Below are 17,802 nucleotides of genomic sequence, written 5' to 3'. Positions count from 1 at the left end.
GTTTAAGTCCGACACATTTTTGATGAAACCACTCCAAGTAGTCATCACACACAATATGAACGTCTGTATCGCATACTGTGCAATTCTATTCTGCGATATTCCGCTTATAGAAGATAAGGCAACCTTTAATGTTTCCATAGTTCTGCTAAGACATACTTTTTTACTCTAGCAATGTTGATATTCTCATCCAATATTATGGTTGGAAGCATTAGGTGTAGTTTCATGTCATCTATCAATATGATTGCATTGCCGTCCATTACGGATTTTAAGTTTACCTCAGATTTTAGTATACAACTTAGCAGATAGCAAACTTTGCTTTTGATGTATCAATTTTTTTAGAGCTGCATTTGTATCTATAGCTGTATGAAATTTGTGTCTTGATATTGTTTTAGTTTCGTAAAACGCATCCCAAGTTTTAATTTTTTCATCCAAAACAAAATTGGTAATAGGAATCTCTTCATCTATTGTTCAAAGTGTATTGACAGTAATAAGAGTAGGTGTGCAGTTAAATAGTTAAAAAAGTGAACACTTTTCTCAGCCCAGGTTCTCAACAAAAAACCATTGAACTATATGTTTCGCCTTTGGCACTACTAATCTGAAGTAATACCTTTAAGAACATCAAAACCATTAATACGTAAAACTATTTAAACACCATTTACTGAATAATAATATTTTTTATCCATCATTATTACAAGTATTATTTAGCACATATGAAAGAATTAAGCAACACAACTATAGAAGATTTAAATTTAATAAATCTAGCGTACATTTCTGTTTTTCATGTAATAACACAATGTAACCGTAGCCTCAATAATTAGGTCTTTCCACCTTTCCGTGGAAAGACCTATTGGATTTCTTCTGATTATTAGGTCTTTCCACTTTTCCGTGGAAAGACCTATTGAATTTGTTCTGATTATTATTATTAGGTCTTTCAACCTTTCAGGTGAAAGACCTATTGTATTTGTTCTGATTATTAGGTCTTTCCACCTTTCCGTGGATAGACCTATAGGGTTTGTTCTGATTATTATTATTTTTTTTTTTCTTCCGCCTAATTTTTTTCTTGCGTAGTATTGATGTTTCAAAAGATGTCGCTTAGATATTTGGAATATGATATCGTATAGTTTATACGCTTTAAAAATTTACAACCGCATAACAAAATACTTTACGTTGTAAGAGTTATCTCCCCAAATACTGTTTTTCTTGTGGCCACTACTCCTTGGCAACCGTTAAAGATTACGACAAATTTATTTTACTAAATTGCTCGTTACATCTTCAGGATTAGGATATTCATTTGGACCGAAGCTTTACGGAGACTCCATATGAGAGTTATTCCCCCTTTTCCATTTAATTAAGTGATATGCATTTCTAAATGGTAAACCATAAGTGATAGAGACATAGGGTCTTTAGATTTGAAGTCCTTGGTCCAAAAAAATAAAAAGTAGATCAAGGTCAAAGGTCAAGGTCATATTCTAAATTTTGATTTTGGCTTATTTTCACTTATTTTCAAATACCGTATGACATTTCGACAAATATTTTTTTCATAAATTGTTAGTTGCTACATGTCCATTACTTGTATATTTTGGTTAAAGGGTGCGCAGCCCATAAATTGGAGTTTTTGTCCATCTTACATTTAGAATTACGTGTAAAGTTATATTACTCATTAACCAAACATATTAAAGACCTAGGGTCTTCTGATTTAAGGTCCTTGCTTTGTGACCTTGAAATTGAGGTCAAGGTCATAGGTTAAAACGACGTTCTACATTTTGACCTTTGCTTTAAATTCATATAAATACATCATAAAGCCATAAGAACTAACATTTTAAACTGATTTTTCATATTTCAATATCAAAATAGATCTTTACTAGTGGAAAGACCCACAATTGTTCTCTGAACAATTGGTTTTTAATTATTATTATTATTTTTTTTTTTCTTCCGCCTAATTTTTTTCTTGCGTAGTATTGTTGTTTAATAAGTTGTCGCTTAGATATTTGGAATATGATATTGTATAGTTTATACGCTTTAAAAATTTACAACTGCGTAACAAAATACTTTACATTGTAAGAGTTATCTCCCCAATCACTGTTTTTCTTGTGGCCACTACTCCTTCGCAACCGTAAAAGATTACGACAAAATTATTTTACCAAATTGCTCGTTACATCTTCAGGATTAGGATTTTAATTTTGACCGAAGCTATCCAGAGACTCCATATGAGAGTTATTCCCCCTTATGTATTTGATGTAGGTGATATGCGTTTCTAACTGGTAAACCATAAGTGATAGAGACCTCAGTCTCTTGATTTGAGATCCTTGGTCCAAAAAAATGAAAATAAGGTCAAGGTCAAAGGTCAAGGTCATATTCTAAAATTTGATTTTGGCTTATTTTCACTTATTTTCAAATACTGTATGACATATCGACAAATATTTTTTCCTAAATTGTTAGTTGTGACATGTCCTTACTTGTATATTTTGGTTGAAAGGGTGCGCATACAATAAATGGGAGTTTTTGTCCATCTTACATTTAGAATTACGCGTAAAGTGGTATTACTCATTAACCAAACATATTAAAGACCTTGGGTCTTATGATTTAAGGTCCTTGGTTTGTGACCTTGAAATTGAGGTCAAGGTCATAGGTTAAAAGGACGTTCTAGATTTTGACCTTTGCTTTAAATTCATATAAATACATCATAAAGCCATAGGAACTAACATTTTAAACTGATTTTTCATATTTCAATATCAAAATAGCTCTTTACTAGTGGAAAGACCTTCAATTGTTCTCTGAACAATTGGTTTTTAATTATTATTATTTTTTTTTTTTTTTTCTTCCGCCTAAATTTTTTTCTTGCGTAGTATTGATGTTTCAAAAGATGTCGCTTAGATATTTAGAATATGATGTTGTATAGTTTATACGCTTTAAAAATTTACAACTGCGTAACAAAATACTTTACGTTGTAAGAGTTATCTCCCCAAACACTGTTTTTCTTGTGGCCACTACTCCTTCGCAACCGTAAAAAATTACGACAAATTTATTTTACCAAATTGCTCGTTACATCTTAAGGATTAGGATATTCTTTGGACCGAAGCTTTACGGAGACTCCATATGAGAGTTATTCCCCTTTTTCATTTGAATTAAGTGATATGCATGTCTAACTGGTAAACCATAAGTGATAGAGACCAAGGGTCTTTAGATTTGAGGTCCTTAGTAAAAAAAAATGAAAATTAGGTCAAGGTCAAAGGTCAAGGTCATATTCGAAATTTTGATTTTGGCTTATTTTCACTCATTTTCATTCATCTTATAAGATATAGACAAATTATTTTTACTAAATTGTTAGTTGCGACATGTCTTAACTTATAAATTTTGATTGGAAGGGTGCGTAGACAATAAATGGGAGTTTTTGCTCCTCTTATATTTAGAATTATGCGTAAAGTGATATTACTCATGAACCATACATAATACTGACCTAGGGTCTTTTGATTTGGGATCCTTAGTTTATGACCTTGAAATTGAGGTCAAGGTCATAGGTAAATTGGACGTTCTAGATTTTGACCTTTGCTCGAAATTCCTATTTTTATATCATAAAGACATAGCAACTGACATTTTCAACTGAATCTTAATATTTTCATATCAAAATAGATCCTTATTGGTTGAAAGACCTTCAATTGTTCTTTGAACAATTGGTTTTTAATTATTATTTTTTTTTTTTTTTTTCCTTCCGCCTAATTTTTTTCTTGCGTAGTATTGATGTTTCAAAAGATGTCGCTTAGATATTTGGAATATGATGTCGTATAGTTTATATGCTTTAAAAATTTACAACGACATAACAAAAAACTTTACGTTGTAAGAGTTATCTCTCCAAACACTGTTTTTCTTGTGGCCACTACTCCTTCGCAACCGTAAAAGATTACGACAAATTTATTTTACCAAATCGCTCGTAATATCTTAAGGATTAGGCAATTCATTTGGACTGAAGCTTTCCAGAGACTCCATATGAGAGTTATTTCCCCTTATGCATATGATATAAATGATTTGCATTTCTAACTTGTAAACCATAAGTGATAGAGACATAGGGTCTTTTGATTTAAGGTCCTTCGTCCCAAAAAATGAAAATGAGGTCAAGGTCAAAGGTCAAGGTCATATTCTAAATTTAGATTTTGGCTTATTTTCACCTATTTTCATATATCGTATGACATATCGACAAATAATTTTTCATAAATTGTTAGTTGTGACATGTCCTTACTTGTATATTTTGGTTGAAAGGGTGCGTAGACAATAAATGGGACTTTTTGCCCATCTTAAATTTAGAATTACGCATCAAGTGATATTACTCTTTAACCAAACATATTAAAGACCTAGGGTCTTTTGATTTAAGGTCCTTGGTTTGTGAACTTGAAATTGAGGTCAAGGTCATAGGTTAATAGGACGTTCTAGATTTTGACCTTTGCTTTAAATTCATATTAATACATCACAAAGCCATAGGAACTAACATTTTAAACTGATTTTTCATATTTCAATATCAAAATAGATTTTTACTAGTGGAAAGACCTACAATTGTTCTCTGAACAATTGGTTTTTAATTATTATTATTATTATTTTTTTTTTTATTCTTCCGCCTAATTCTTTTCTTGCGTAGTATTGATGTTTCAAAAGATGTCGCTTAGATATTTGGAATATGATATCGTAAAGCGTATGCACTTTTAAAACTGACCACTGCGTAACCAAATACTTTACGTTGTAAGAGTTATCTCCCCAAACACTGTTTTTCTTGTGGCCACTACTCCTTCGCAACCATAAAAGATTACGACAAATTTATTTTACCAAATTGCTCGTTACATCCTCAGGATGTTCTGTTTTATTTTGACCCAAGCCGTATAGAGACTCCATATGAGAGTTAGTTCCCCTTTTGTATTTGAAATTTTGAAATGTATTTTAAACTGGAAAACCATAAGTGATAGAGACCTAGGGTCTTTTGTTTTGAGATCATTGGTCCAAAAAAATGAAAATTAGGTAAAGGTCAAAGGTCAAGGTCATATTCTAAATTTTGATTTTGGCCTATTTTCACTAATTTTCATTAACCTTATAAGATACCGACAAATTATTTTTACTAAATTGTTAGTTGCGACATGTCGTAACTTATATATTTTGGTTAAAAGGGTGTGTAGACATAAAATGGGAGTTTTTGCCCCTCCTATATTAAGAATTAAACGTAAAGTGATATAACTCATTAACTATACATATTACAGACCTAGGGTCTTTTTATTTGGGTCCCTGGTTTATGACCTTGAAATATAGGTCAAGGTCATCAGTAAATTTGACGTTCTAGATTTTGACCTTTGCTCAAAATTCATATTTATACATCATTAAGCCATAGGAACTGACATTTTCAACTGAATTTTAATATTTTCATATCAAAATAGATCCTTATTGGTGGAAAGACCTTCACTTGTTCTCTGAACAATTGGTTTTTAATTATTATTACATTGCTAATTAATCGGTTCCTTACCCAACTTTGCAATCCGGCAATTAGTCTCCGATGTAACAATAATATTTTTATTATTGTTACATTTCCATGTAACCGTAGCCAGTGCCATAAATATAACGTCATACGGCTTCACTTACAGACATATGCTTTGAATTGTATAATACGCAATATAATCCATGTTCAGTCAACTTTTACTTGTAATATCAACAACTAAACTGATTTTAAAATACCTTTTGATGTCAGATAACACTCGAATGACCCGCCCTCTTTCCACACAGAACTCAAATAATGATAGTTGTTAATCAGGTTGACTGTTTATAATGCAAAATACACATTGATAAAGTTTTTAAAACGAACAATACACACTGATCGTGTCTTTATTTCCCAATGTAAATGAAAGAAACAAAAACCATCCCATACCACAAAAAGAAGGAGAAAATTAAACATTTCCAGATCTATTTCTGGCCAAATGACCACCCGCATAGATTTGTTGGACGTCGCGTAAGGAAAGATGAACACGATGACTTGAAAGTCAGGCCTTAAAGCACTGCCTTTACTGTAATTAATGTTTTATTAAAACTATATCTTATCTTTTTCTTTTCCTACAGCATTTGTACAGAGTTGACAACATCAAGTCACAAGAGAATCAAATTGCAGCAGGAACCAAAGCCGCCATTGGATGAGTTCATGGGTGGCTTAAGGCCTCGGTTGTGTTGTTGCCTATCTGACATATTCCGCGTTTCAATTCTACCAATATTGTTATCGGCTTTTCCATGAATTACAGGACAAGATTTAACCTATGCCCAAGACAGAGATATGATTATTCAAACATGTAGAAAAGCATAATTAAATGTGTTTTGTTCAACTTTAAAGGTTAATATCTCTGTCATTAGTCTGGATTTACACACATTTTTTAGCGCGTTGATATCTTTTCATTGAGTCCAAAAAAAAGTAAAATTACAAAAAATACTGAACTCTGAGGGAAATTCAAAACGGAAAGTCCCTAATCAAATGGCAAAATCAAAGGATAAAACACATCAAACGAATGGGCAACAACTGTCCTGTTCCTGACTTGGTACAGACATGTTCAAATGTAGAAAATGGTGGATACAGTGTGATACTATAGAACAACGACCCTGAAGTACAGGCATAAATAATTCTCAGGTTGTTTGGTTATTTTTTATATATTTTACTTCGAAGATGTAAAATTCTGTCAATGTTTTGTGTTTAATATCATGCTTTTCTGTGGAGTTAAACAGACAAAGGAATAAGTTTTCAATTTCATGGAAAGAGTAGCGGTCAATTTGGTATTCAATTGTAGCCAAAATGCAATATCAGTAAAGGGGTTCCTTCTAGCAGTACATGGCTACATTTCCAAGGTTAAAAAATGTTCGTTGCTCCATTATTTTTTTGTTTTCTTGACAACATCCATTAGAAGTGTAAATAAAAATAAAACTGTACATTGTTCATAGACTATAATTACACTGCTACTTATCTGGTTTGTTTATAATATAAAATATCACAGTTTTATTAACACTTAATTTCAAGACTTGTATGTAAGCATACAAATAAAATCTACTTCTGAAATTCTGTACGTTTGACTAACAATTGTTTGATCTACTAAAAAATAAAATAAATAGTCTTTACACTCTGAGAAATAAAGAAAAAGTAAAGAAAAATGAATAACTGTATAATTACTTTAAACAATAAGCACTACATATATCAGTAGTATACACAACAAAATCAATAGCTTCTAAAATACGAAAATAGTAAACGGATTCACTAATGACTTTTTGATTATAACATTTTTATGACAGACATGAACCTGTAAAAAAGTGGGGAGATACAAGAGGGGTATTCAAATTCTTAAATTAAGAAAATAAACCGACAAAGACGTGGCTTAAACAGAAAAATGAAACAGACACATTATAATACACAAGACATAACTTGTAACTTAAAGATGTCAATGATGAATGTAGGACGAAAACATATTGATGGATTGGAGTATACATCTATGTACTGTCAAATAGAATTTTAAAATACAGAAGCAGTTTTCAAACATCCATTCACTAATGTGATTCCTGCAGTTTGGATGAAAAACTTTTAATTACAATCACAATTAGTAGATTGAAACTGACTCCAAGAAAACATTGTCTGTATTTGTCCAGTGGTTCTTAGGAAACATACGAAAAGGAAGTTTAATAAAAGACATAATGCAATGAAATCAATAAACAAAAAAATAACAAATGATTCAGTAATTAACATTATTAATGATCATTGTTAAGGAATGCAAAACATATATTTTCTTCAATATAATAATTGTTCACATTAAATTGTTCAATTCAGCATTACACAGAAAGACTGCCCTCTCTAAAATTTGTTGTACCAATGAGAGCATTAATAAGTACACTGTGTCCTTCCCTACTATCTTTTATGGCTTGAAGAAGAACCTCTTTAATCTTATCCTCATTACTGCGATCTAATCTGCATCCTTTACCACCATAACCAACAGAAACGGTTTCATAATTCAAGTACTGTAAATAGAGAAAAAAAACACAATCTTGAATGGCCTTTTTTCTTAAATATATGTAAAGTTTGAATTTATTAGAACACATTTAAACTTTGTATCTGCTTTTTGTTTCACGTTCATTAATATATAAACAAATGTTACTTATTACGCTTCAATCGTTAAGGATGAAGTTATACAATTGTATCTCATTTTATACCAAGGAAATGCAAGATATTCTTTGATTAAGAATAAAAAATCAATTTTGGTGATACTTCAAGAAAAACCAATACTATATTTAAAGAGCTGTCAGCTTCATTTTTAGGATTTGGATAAGAAAATGCAGTTTAACTTACGATATGAAGTCAAATTCAAAATAGAACCTAACAATATTTTTAAATTTCTGAAAAAGAGGTTCTTGATGCACTGAAATCTTTAAAAAAATAAAAAAAGCCTGCAGATTTGACCAAATATCAAATGAAATGTTAAAATATGGTTTTCTACATTTTTCTCAACCCCTTTTGAAAATATTTAATAATGAATTTTCCTAAAATTTGGTGTAAAAGTTTTTTAACTCCTATACATAAGTCAGGTGACACCTCAGAACCTAGTAATAACAGGGAACTTGCAATAATTAGTAATATTGGAAAGTTGTTTACTAGAATATTAAATAACATACTAGAAAAAATATTTAGAAAAGCATGGCATTATATCCCAAGAAAAAATTGGTTTCTCTAAAGGTAAAATGACTAGTGATCATCTTTTTGTCTTAAAAACTCTAATAGATAAACACACACAAAAAGGGTTGAAACCATTATATACATGTTTTGTTGACTTTAGAAGAGCTTTTGATACGGTTAATCATACAGGACTGTTTTATAAACTTAGTAAAATTGGAGTAGAAACTCATTTTTCTAATATAATCAAAAGTATGTATTCTAACAACATACTATGTATAAAAGCAAGAAACATGTTAACTTCAGACTTTAGATCACATATTGGAGTAGGACAAGGAGATAATCTGAGCCCAAGTCTCTTTAAAATATTTATAAATGATTTTAAATCTCTATTAGATGAAACCTGTGCATATATACAGTCAACTTTATAGAATGAAAAGAAGCTAGTGGCATTCTACTTATTTCTGTGTTTCACGAAGCTAGCATCACCTGCAAAAGGAGTATATACACATGTTTTTTCAAATTGATACAAGAAGCCATCAGCACCTGCATTGGGAGTATATACATGTGTTTCTACAAACTAGTACAACATTCAAGCAGCACATGCATTATGAGGCTTATATCTTTCAGAATTGATTCAATACTCAAGCCGCACCTGAAAAGGGATGATATCTTTCCAAGTTGATACAATATTCCAGTATATTTTCTCCCTTGTTGTCCTTATTGTCAATACAGTTATGTGTCTGTTATATTTGTTTTATACTTGTTTAATGTCAATATATACCACTGTATCTGTGATTTTAAGATTCAATGCGAATAATACAAAAAAATATGTTATGATAAAGAGCTAAATCATATGCTAGGTTTAATATATAATATTTTACTTCAAAGTCACTGTACATAAACCAAACACAGCTTTATAGAGTAAATGATTTACAGTACCATTTTAATGACTTTGTGATAGCATTGCCTTTTTTTTTAAATTTATATCATAAGTGATTTTTAATATATTTTTGACTTACATCAAGTTTACATGCAACGCTACTTCCAAACATTGGTAACTGTTCTCTCTCTATTTGCGTCCAGGCTGCATCATTGCCAACTAAAGCTATTACTGGTATCTATATAAAACAAAATGTCTTATGGTTAGACTGACTTTTTGAGATCTGATAATATCCTACACAGTGGCAGTCCTGATGTTCAACTTAAAGTTGAGTGTGTATAAATAATCTTTTTTTGTCTTCATTCTGAAGCTGAGACTAATTACCACAATAAATAAACTATTGTAGTAAAGTTGACGATATATTAAGTATACTTGACATACTCCTAAGTTTATCAGTTAAATGCTTCTTTTTGTAGTTTTGCTGAAGTGGAAACATTGTTTTTACAAGGTACAAAAGTTCCATTAATAACAAAAAATATGCACACTGATAATTAACGCTTTGACAGTCCAAAAAGGAGTAGATGTAGACTAAGCTTTAGCAAACTAATAATACATCTTTCTCGATTCTCGTTTTTTATATAGATTTGACTTTGAGTTTTTCTGTTTGAATGATTTTACACTTATCATTTTTGGAGCCCCTTAACAGCTTGCTGTTCATTGTGAGACAGGCTCCATGTTGAAGGCCTTAATTTGACTGGTAATTGTTAACTATTACAAACTGCGACTTGGATGGTGAGTTTTCTCATTGATACTGATACCACATTTCTTATATCTATTTTAATAGTCGTTTTATTAGTAAAATATAATAGTTTTAATGGTTGAACATGTTGAATACAATAGCTTTAATATACATATGAATATGCCCAGCTCTACAACCTGTCTCTACTTGTATCTTTGCATTGCACTAGGTCGTATTTTTCTCGACACTTAATTGATTGAATGTTGTATGTGTACTGGTTGATATATTAGTATAAAATAAATATTTCTTTTTATTAATTGTTATTGGCCATTGACTATATCTGTCAGTAACAATGGGTAACTGCGATGTCTCTCACATCTGTACTTGTGCGTGGATTTAACAAACATAATGTGTTCTATACTTCCTAATATCAAAAAAATATACTATCCCACATTGGATTTAATGAGGTTTTCTTATGGGGATGTATAAGTACTTTAGCATGTCCAATCTGGGAATTTGATATGAATGTCATACAATTGAGAGGTTTAGCTAGCTTTAAAACCATGTTTAATACACCATTTTATATGTAAGAAAATGTCTGTACCAAGTCAGGAATATGACAGTTGTTATCTATTCGTTTAATTTTTTGAGCTTTTGATTTTATCATTTTGATTTTTTGTAAGATGTACTTCTTAGTATTGATCTGATAAGTAAAGCCCTTTTCAACTGATTTTAATATTTACTCTTCTGTTATTATATTCCACTACTGTCCCCTGTTAACAGGTCGCACCTTCAAACTAGTTTAACCTCACCAAATGCTGTTTGTGCCTGTTCCAAGTCAAAAGTCTGTAAAAACAGTGCTTGTTGTATGTTGCTGTATATTGTATTTGTTTTTCATTCATTATTTGTACATAAATCAGGTTGTTATAGTTTTCAAATGAATTGTTTTATATTTGTAATAAGCCTTTTATAGCTGACTAAAATGTTTTACTCATTGCTGTTGAAAGCCGTACAGTGACCTATAGTTGCTAATTTCTATGAAGTTGGGTATCTGGTGTAAAACTGTCTCATTGGCAATCATACCACATATTCTTATTTTTATAAGGTATCCTTCCTTCTGATATATAAATTGTTATACAAATAGTTCGAGCTGTTGCCACTGTCAAGGGGTTGTTATTCCTTTGTTTTCTTTTCTCTGACTTTTGTTGCTGGTGAGACAAATCTGACAATAACATTGCATAAAAAACTAAAACTCATATAAAAGAATACTCAAGGTTGAGCAAGAAGAACCACTTCCAAAATCAACGGTGATCTCAGCTGGCTCAGAAAGGTAGCAGATTGCTCCACATATTGCACCTGTTCACAGAAAATGAGAAATCTTTGTTTTACCTTGTGTCTGGTAAATGTGTCAAACTCAGCAATACTGTATCCTAGCGACCCATCACCATAGATTATCCATACATCACAGTCTGGCCGACATAACTTAGCCCCTAAAGCAAATCCTCCTCCTACTCCAAGTGTTCCAAAAGCTCCTGGATCTAGCCAATGTAATGGGGATCTAGGTCTACAGAAATAATAGTTCAGTCAAACCAATGTGATTCACAACAATATTAATCCAGTCAAACAAATGTGATGGGGCTTTAAATTTATAATAACAATAATCAGCTCTAGTCAAAGTGATTGATCTCTATGTCTAATACAATAATAATCAACACTGCCCATGTGATGGGGTGTAGGTCTTCAACAATGATTAATAATAATGATGTACCGTATTAAATTGTAATTATTCATTTTCTGTTATTGGTTTAACTGTTGGAAATTTGGTGTTGGTAACCATGGAAACAAAAGTTTCCTTTTATGTAAGAATCTACGTTGCTATAAAAAGAAAGTATTCCCCTACCAGAGAATGGAGATTATCATGGGTAGTAAGTCTCTCCCTATCTGAGTATTTACGATACCATGTAAAGAATATCTCCACTTAACTGAGTATGCAGCCTGTTCGTCAAATATAGTACCCCTTACTTAGAGTGCATACTGCAATGGAAACAAAATCTCCCCTACCTAAGTATGTAGGCTGCTGTGGAAACAAAATCTCCCCTACCTAAGTATGTAGGCTGCTGTGGAAACAAAATCTCCCCCTACCTTAGTATGTAGGCTGCTGTGGAAACAAAATCTCCCCTACCTAAGTATGTAGGCTGCTGTGGAAACAAAATCTCCCCTTACCTTAGTATGTAGGCTGCTGTGGAAACAAAATCTCCCCTTACCTAAGTATGTAGGCTGCTGTGGAAACAAAATCTCCCCCTACCTTAGTGTGTAGGCTGCTGTGGAAACAAAATCTCCCCTTACCTTAGTGTCTAGGCTGCTGTGGAAACAAAATCTCCCCTTACCTTAGTATGTAGGCTGCTGTGGAAACAAAATCTCCCCTTACCTAAGTATGTAGGCTGCTGTGGAAACAAAATCTCCCCCTACCTTAGTGTGTAGGCTGCTGTGGAAACAAAATCTCCCCTTACCTTAGTGTGAAGGCTGCTGTGGAAACAAAATCTCCCCTACCTAAGTATGTAGGCTGCTGTGGAAACAAAATCTCCCCTTACCTAAGTATGTAGGCTGCTGTGGAAACAAAATCTCCCCCTACCTTAGTGTGTAGGCTGCTGTGGAAACAAAATCTCCCCTTACCTTAGTGTGTAGGCTGCTGTGGAAACAAAATCTCCCCTTACCTTAGTATGTAGGCTGCTGTGGAAACAAAATCTCCTCCATCTGCCACCATAACTGTGTTATCTGACATAACTTCCTCTGCCTCCATTAAAACTTTCAAAGGATTAAGGTGTTTCTCTGTTTTCTCTTTAGACTTTTCCCTTAAGAAAATTTAAAAATAAAACATCATAATATACAGACATTCAATAAATTAAACAATTCTAACTTTAAATAATGTCCTTTTCAAATACACAAACTTTACTTTACTTTATCGGCCATGTCTTAACAAAAAGAACATTTGTCATATTTATTCTGATAAATCAGCAAAAGTCAGTAAACATTATTCATTCAGCACACTTTGATTACAAATCTTATCTTTATAAGTCTACTAACCCACACCTGTGAGATTCCATAACTGAATTAAAGTATATAACTATGCGTAAGCCTTATTTTAGTATTGATATTGTCATCTGATAAAGTCATGCTGATTATTAGATTCACAGTTTTCTCTGCTTTCAAAATCTTTATATATAGCTAATATGAGGCAGGCATTACCTGTAAATGGGGACGAAGTCTGTATGAATTATTTTTTTGTAACTTAATTATTTGTCAAAAAAAAAAGAAACGGAAATACCGTAACGTTTCCGATTTTGGTTCTGTTGTTAGGGATTTTAGTTGTGACGTTATTTAAATTATGACGTCATATGCAATGTAAACAAAGAAACGCTATCATTAGGTAACGTTTTTTCATATCAAGGAATTATTAAAAATGAAATTGGTATTGCACGTTCCTTCCTATTTTATACTAGACTGATAAATATATATTTTACTCAAAGTTCCATACAAACGAGACCGGAAAAAGGAAGTATATTGTACATTTCTGCGCCAGTCCGGGATTTCAAAACATGACATAAAAAAAATTGAACGATTTTGAGTTCATTAGTACAATGAAAAATTCGGGAAATTTTCCCGAATTTTTTTTTTTTATTGAATTTTCTACTGTTATTGGGGACTTCGTCCCCATAATATAGGATAATGGTGTTGATCAAAATTACACCACTCCAGCAGACCCTTTTGTTTTTCACATAATTAATATTGCCAATAATAAACAAGTTCCGGTTTGAATCCGATACCGATACCAATAGTATATAATAACCTGTTACCTTATCTGTACGTTCCGCATCTGACAGGCGCACCACCAAACAGTGTAATTCAGATTTTCCTATATACATGGGTCATATTCACAGGATTGACACGACTAAATTAAATCATTGTCACATTGTTCCCTATTGCAGTATTTTAATCAGTTAATACTTTCTAAGATGACAATACAAATACTAACAAGAGGCTGTCACAACGACAGCAAACCAGATTTATTAACATTTATTTGTGTCCTGGCAATATCACAAGAACCATTACTGATGAATGGTGAAAGTGAAAATCATCAATATCAAATTTGACCTCCATTTTGTTATCAGTATCAACATATTAAAATTTGAAAAGCTTAGATTGAATGGTTCATGAGTAAATGCAATAAAGTGAATGGAAACGCCATTTTACGATCTTTCAAGAACCATAACTCCTGAACGGTAAAAGTCAAAATAGTCATTATTGAACTTGACCTCTATTTTGTCATCAGTAACAACATATAAAAATTTCAAAAGCTTTGATTGAATGGTTTATGAGAAAATGCACGGACACGACTGGAAACACCATTTTTCAATCTTTCAAGAACCATAACTCCTGAACGCTAAAAGTCAAAATCGTCATTATTGAACTTGACCTCCATTTTGTCATCAGTAACAACATATTAAAATTTGGGAAGCTTTGGTAGAACAGTTCATGTATTAATACACGGACACGACTGGAAACTCCATTTTTCAATCTTTCAAGAACCATAACTCCTGAACGGTAAAAGTCAAAATCGTCATTATTTAACTTGACCTCCATTTTGTCATCAGTACCAACATATTAAAATTTGGGAAGCTTTGGTAGAACAGTTCATGCGTAAATGCATGGACACGACTGGAAAACCCATTTTTCAATCTTTCAAGAACCATAACTCCTGAATGGTAAAAGTCAAAATCGCCATTAATGAACTTGACCTTCATTTAGTTTTCAGTAACAACATATTAAAATTTTTAAAGCTTTGGTTGAACGGTTCATGAGTTAATGCACGAACAACATTTGATTGCCGCCCGCCCGCCCGCCCGCCCGACCACCCGCCGTACATCTCCAAATCAATAACCGACATTTTTGTCACAAAAATCTGGTTAAAAATCTGGACTTAAAATAAGGCGTATAGGTACAATTTTCAATTTGTTAGCAGGCATGACATAAAACAGTGAATCAAAGAATTCATCTTTATTTATAACTCATATAGGACAATGCTGTTGATTAAAAAATACTCCATTCCAGGACCTTTTGTTTTCCAAATAATTAATATTACCAATAGATAAATTCCAGGTCAATGGGTTCAAACAGAAAGATTTTGAAAGCAGAGAAAACTGTGCATTTTATAATTGGCATGACTTTATCAGATGACAATCCCAATACTAAAATAAGGCTTACGCATAGTTATATACTTAAATTCAGTCACAGACCTGCGATATCACAGATGTGTTCCAGTAATACATTAAAACAACAATGCAATTATAGTTTACAAGTTAATTGAAATACTTAAATGACCACTGAAAATAAAGTCAAGGCTAAAAAAAAATAATGTTTCCCTTCCAACATATCAACATACAAAATATTTTTGAAATATTACGAAGAATTAATTAGGAACAGACCTTGCTGTGAGGAATGAGGAATACATTGCTCCCTAAAAAGTGAGACTCAATTAAAGCTAGATATATAGTAAGGCATGTCAATTATTGAGACATTGATTGATATCTTTATGTTGTTGTTTTTTTATAATCTGTAAGGTTGCTGTACCATTGATGTAAATCCCTTATTTCATAACAAAGAATCAAAACAAAAATCGAACTGTTAATTTCCATCATTGCCAATATGGAGTCAATTTTCTTTTATTTTATTTATATTACCTATTAACATTTTCTTTGTCATTATCTTTGTCCTTTAGTTTCTGGATCCATTCTTGGTCACATTTAAATCCTTTGAGTCCATCAGCTAATTCTGTTATAAAGCTTGCTACATCTCCTTCTATAGCAATAGTAGGCTTCCAGAACATATCCGAATTCTAAAAATAAAGCACCTCTTAGCTCTGTAGAAAACCATATCTAAAAATTCTGCTAGATTTTCTTCCAAACACTAAAATAAAGTTCTTTGAAACAAGTTTTAGCCTTCAGGATTGAAATTCCTCATATAAGATATAACTTTTTAAATGAAGGCATCAATAGTATATCGCTATTGAATAGTCATAAATTAATTAAGGGAAAACCAATCAGTGTTCCAAACTAAAACCCAGAGAAACATCTACTTCAACAGGAAATGAACAAAACAACAGAAGAGTTGAACTGCAACTTATTATTTGAAAACAAATGTCATATTCCGGAATCGATACAGGACATTTTAAGAAAAATTAGTAAGTTGAATCTGTTTTTTTTGGGGTTAGCAAAACCTCCAACTTGTATGGTAGTGTTAAAAACTCTGCTATAATGACAACATTATATGACAGGAAAACAGAACAAATACATGCAAGAACACCCAGGATAAAAAAATACATATATAAATTAAAGTTCAATTCTTCTTGAATAATTGATAGGTCTTTCCTTCCATTTTCTTTTAATTATACTGTCATTAATAAACATATCATATATATTGATTGATTATTGTATTGATTAGTTGGTTGGTTGGTTGGTTAGTTTGTTGATTGGTTGTTTAATCAAACACTTGATATAGGGTCTCTTGATACAAATTAAAAAAAAGAGACCTTTGATTCCATATTAAACACATGAAACGGAAACATGCATTAATTAATGGAATGGATTGATTGATTAATTGATTGTTTTTTTTTTGGTTGGTTAAACACGTTGGTTGGTTAAACACATTGACTAAACATGTTGGTTGGTTAAACACGTTGGTTGGTAAAACAAGTTGGATAAGCTCAATTAAAACAAGCAAAAAAAAAATCCATGGATCCCGTATGAAACACATGAAACGGAAACATGCATTGATTGATTGATTGATTGGTTGGTTAAACACGTTGGTTGGTAAAACACGTTGGACAGGCTCAATTAAAACAAGCGAAAAAAAACTTGGATCCCGTATGAAACACATGAAACGGACACATGCATTGATTGATTGATTGATTGATTGATTGGTTGGTTGGTTGGTTGGTTGGTTAAACACGTTAGTTAAACATGTTGGTTAAACACGTTGGTTGGTTAAACACGTTTAATAGGCTCAATTAAAAAAAGCGGAAAAAAAACCTGGATCCCGTATGAAACACATGAAACGGAAACATGCATTGATTGATTGATTGATTGATTGATTGATTGATTGGTTTGTTAAACACGTTGGTTAGACATGTTGGTAAGTTAAACACATTGGTTGGTAAAACACGTTTGATAGACTCAATTAAAACAAGCGGAAAAACCACCTTGGATCGCGTATGAAACACATGAAACGGAAACATGCATTGATTGGTTGGTTGGTTTGTTGGTTGATTGGTTGGTTGGTTGGTAAAACACATTGGTTAAACATGTTGGTTAAACACGTTGGTTTGTTAAACACGTTGGATAGGCTCAATTCAAACAGGCGAGAAAAAAAAGAGACCTTGATCCCGTATTAAACACATGAAACGGAAACATTGATTGATTGATTGATTGATTGATTAATTGGTTAATTGGTTGGTTGGTTAAACAC

The 17,802-nt window shown here is 32.0% G+C and overlaps 1 protein-coding gene across 2 annotated transcripts in view; it reads right to left on the bottom strand.

Moving 5' to 3' along the window:
• Positions 1-6,936: 6,936 nt before the first annotated feature.
• Positions 6,937-17,802, bottom strand: part of LOC143084058 (2-hydroxyacyl-CoA lyase 2-like) — a 60,530-nt gene continuing 49,664 nt past the window's right edge. For both annotated transcript variants that reach the window (XM_076260475.1, XM_076260476.1), the window contains 5 exons: positions 16,020-16,174; positions 12,996-13,133; positions 11,671-11,845; positions 9,682-9,780; positions 6,937-8,010 (listed from right to left, as the gene is read on the bottom strand). In XM_076260475.1, coding sequence (XP_076116590.1) covers positions 7,825-8,010; positions 9,682-9,780; positions 11,671-11,845; positions 12,996-13,133; positions 16,020-16,174 — 753 coding nt within the window. In that variant the 3' untranslated portion in view covers positions 6,937-7,824. The remainder of the gene's footprint in view (positions 8,011-9,681; positions 9,781-11,670; positions 11,846-12,995; positions 13,134-16,019; positions 16,175-17,802) is intronic.

The sequence above is a fragment of the Mytilus galloprovincialis genome, chromosome 7 (genome assembly GCF_965363235.1).
Source record: "Mytilus galloprovincialis chromosome 7, xbMytGall1.hap1.1, whole genome shotgun sequence".
Classification (NCBI taxonomy): Eukaryota; Metazoa; Mollusca; class Bivalvia; order Mytilida; family Mytilidae; genus Mytilus; species Mytilus galloprovincialis.
Note: the sequence above shows the minus strand (reverse complement) of the source record. Positions and strands in the feature narration are given on the sequence as shown.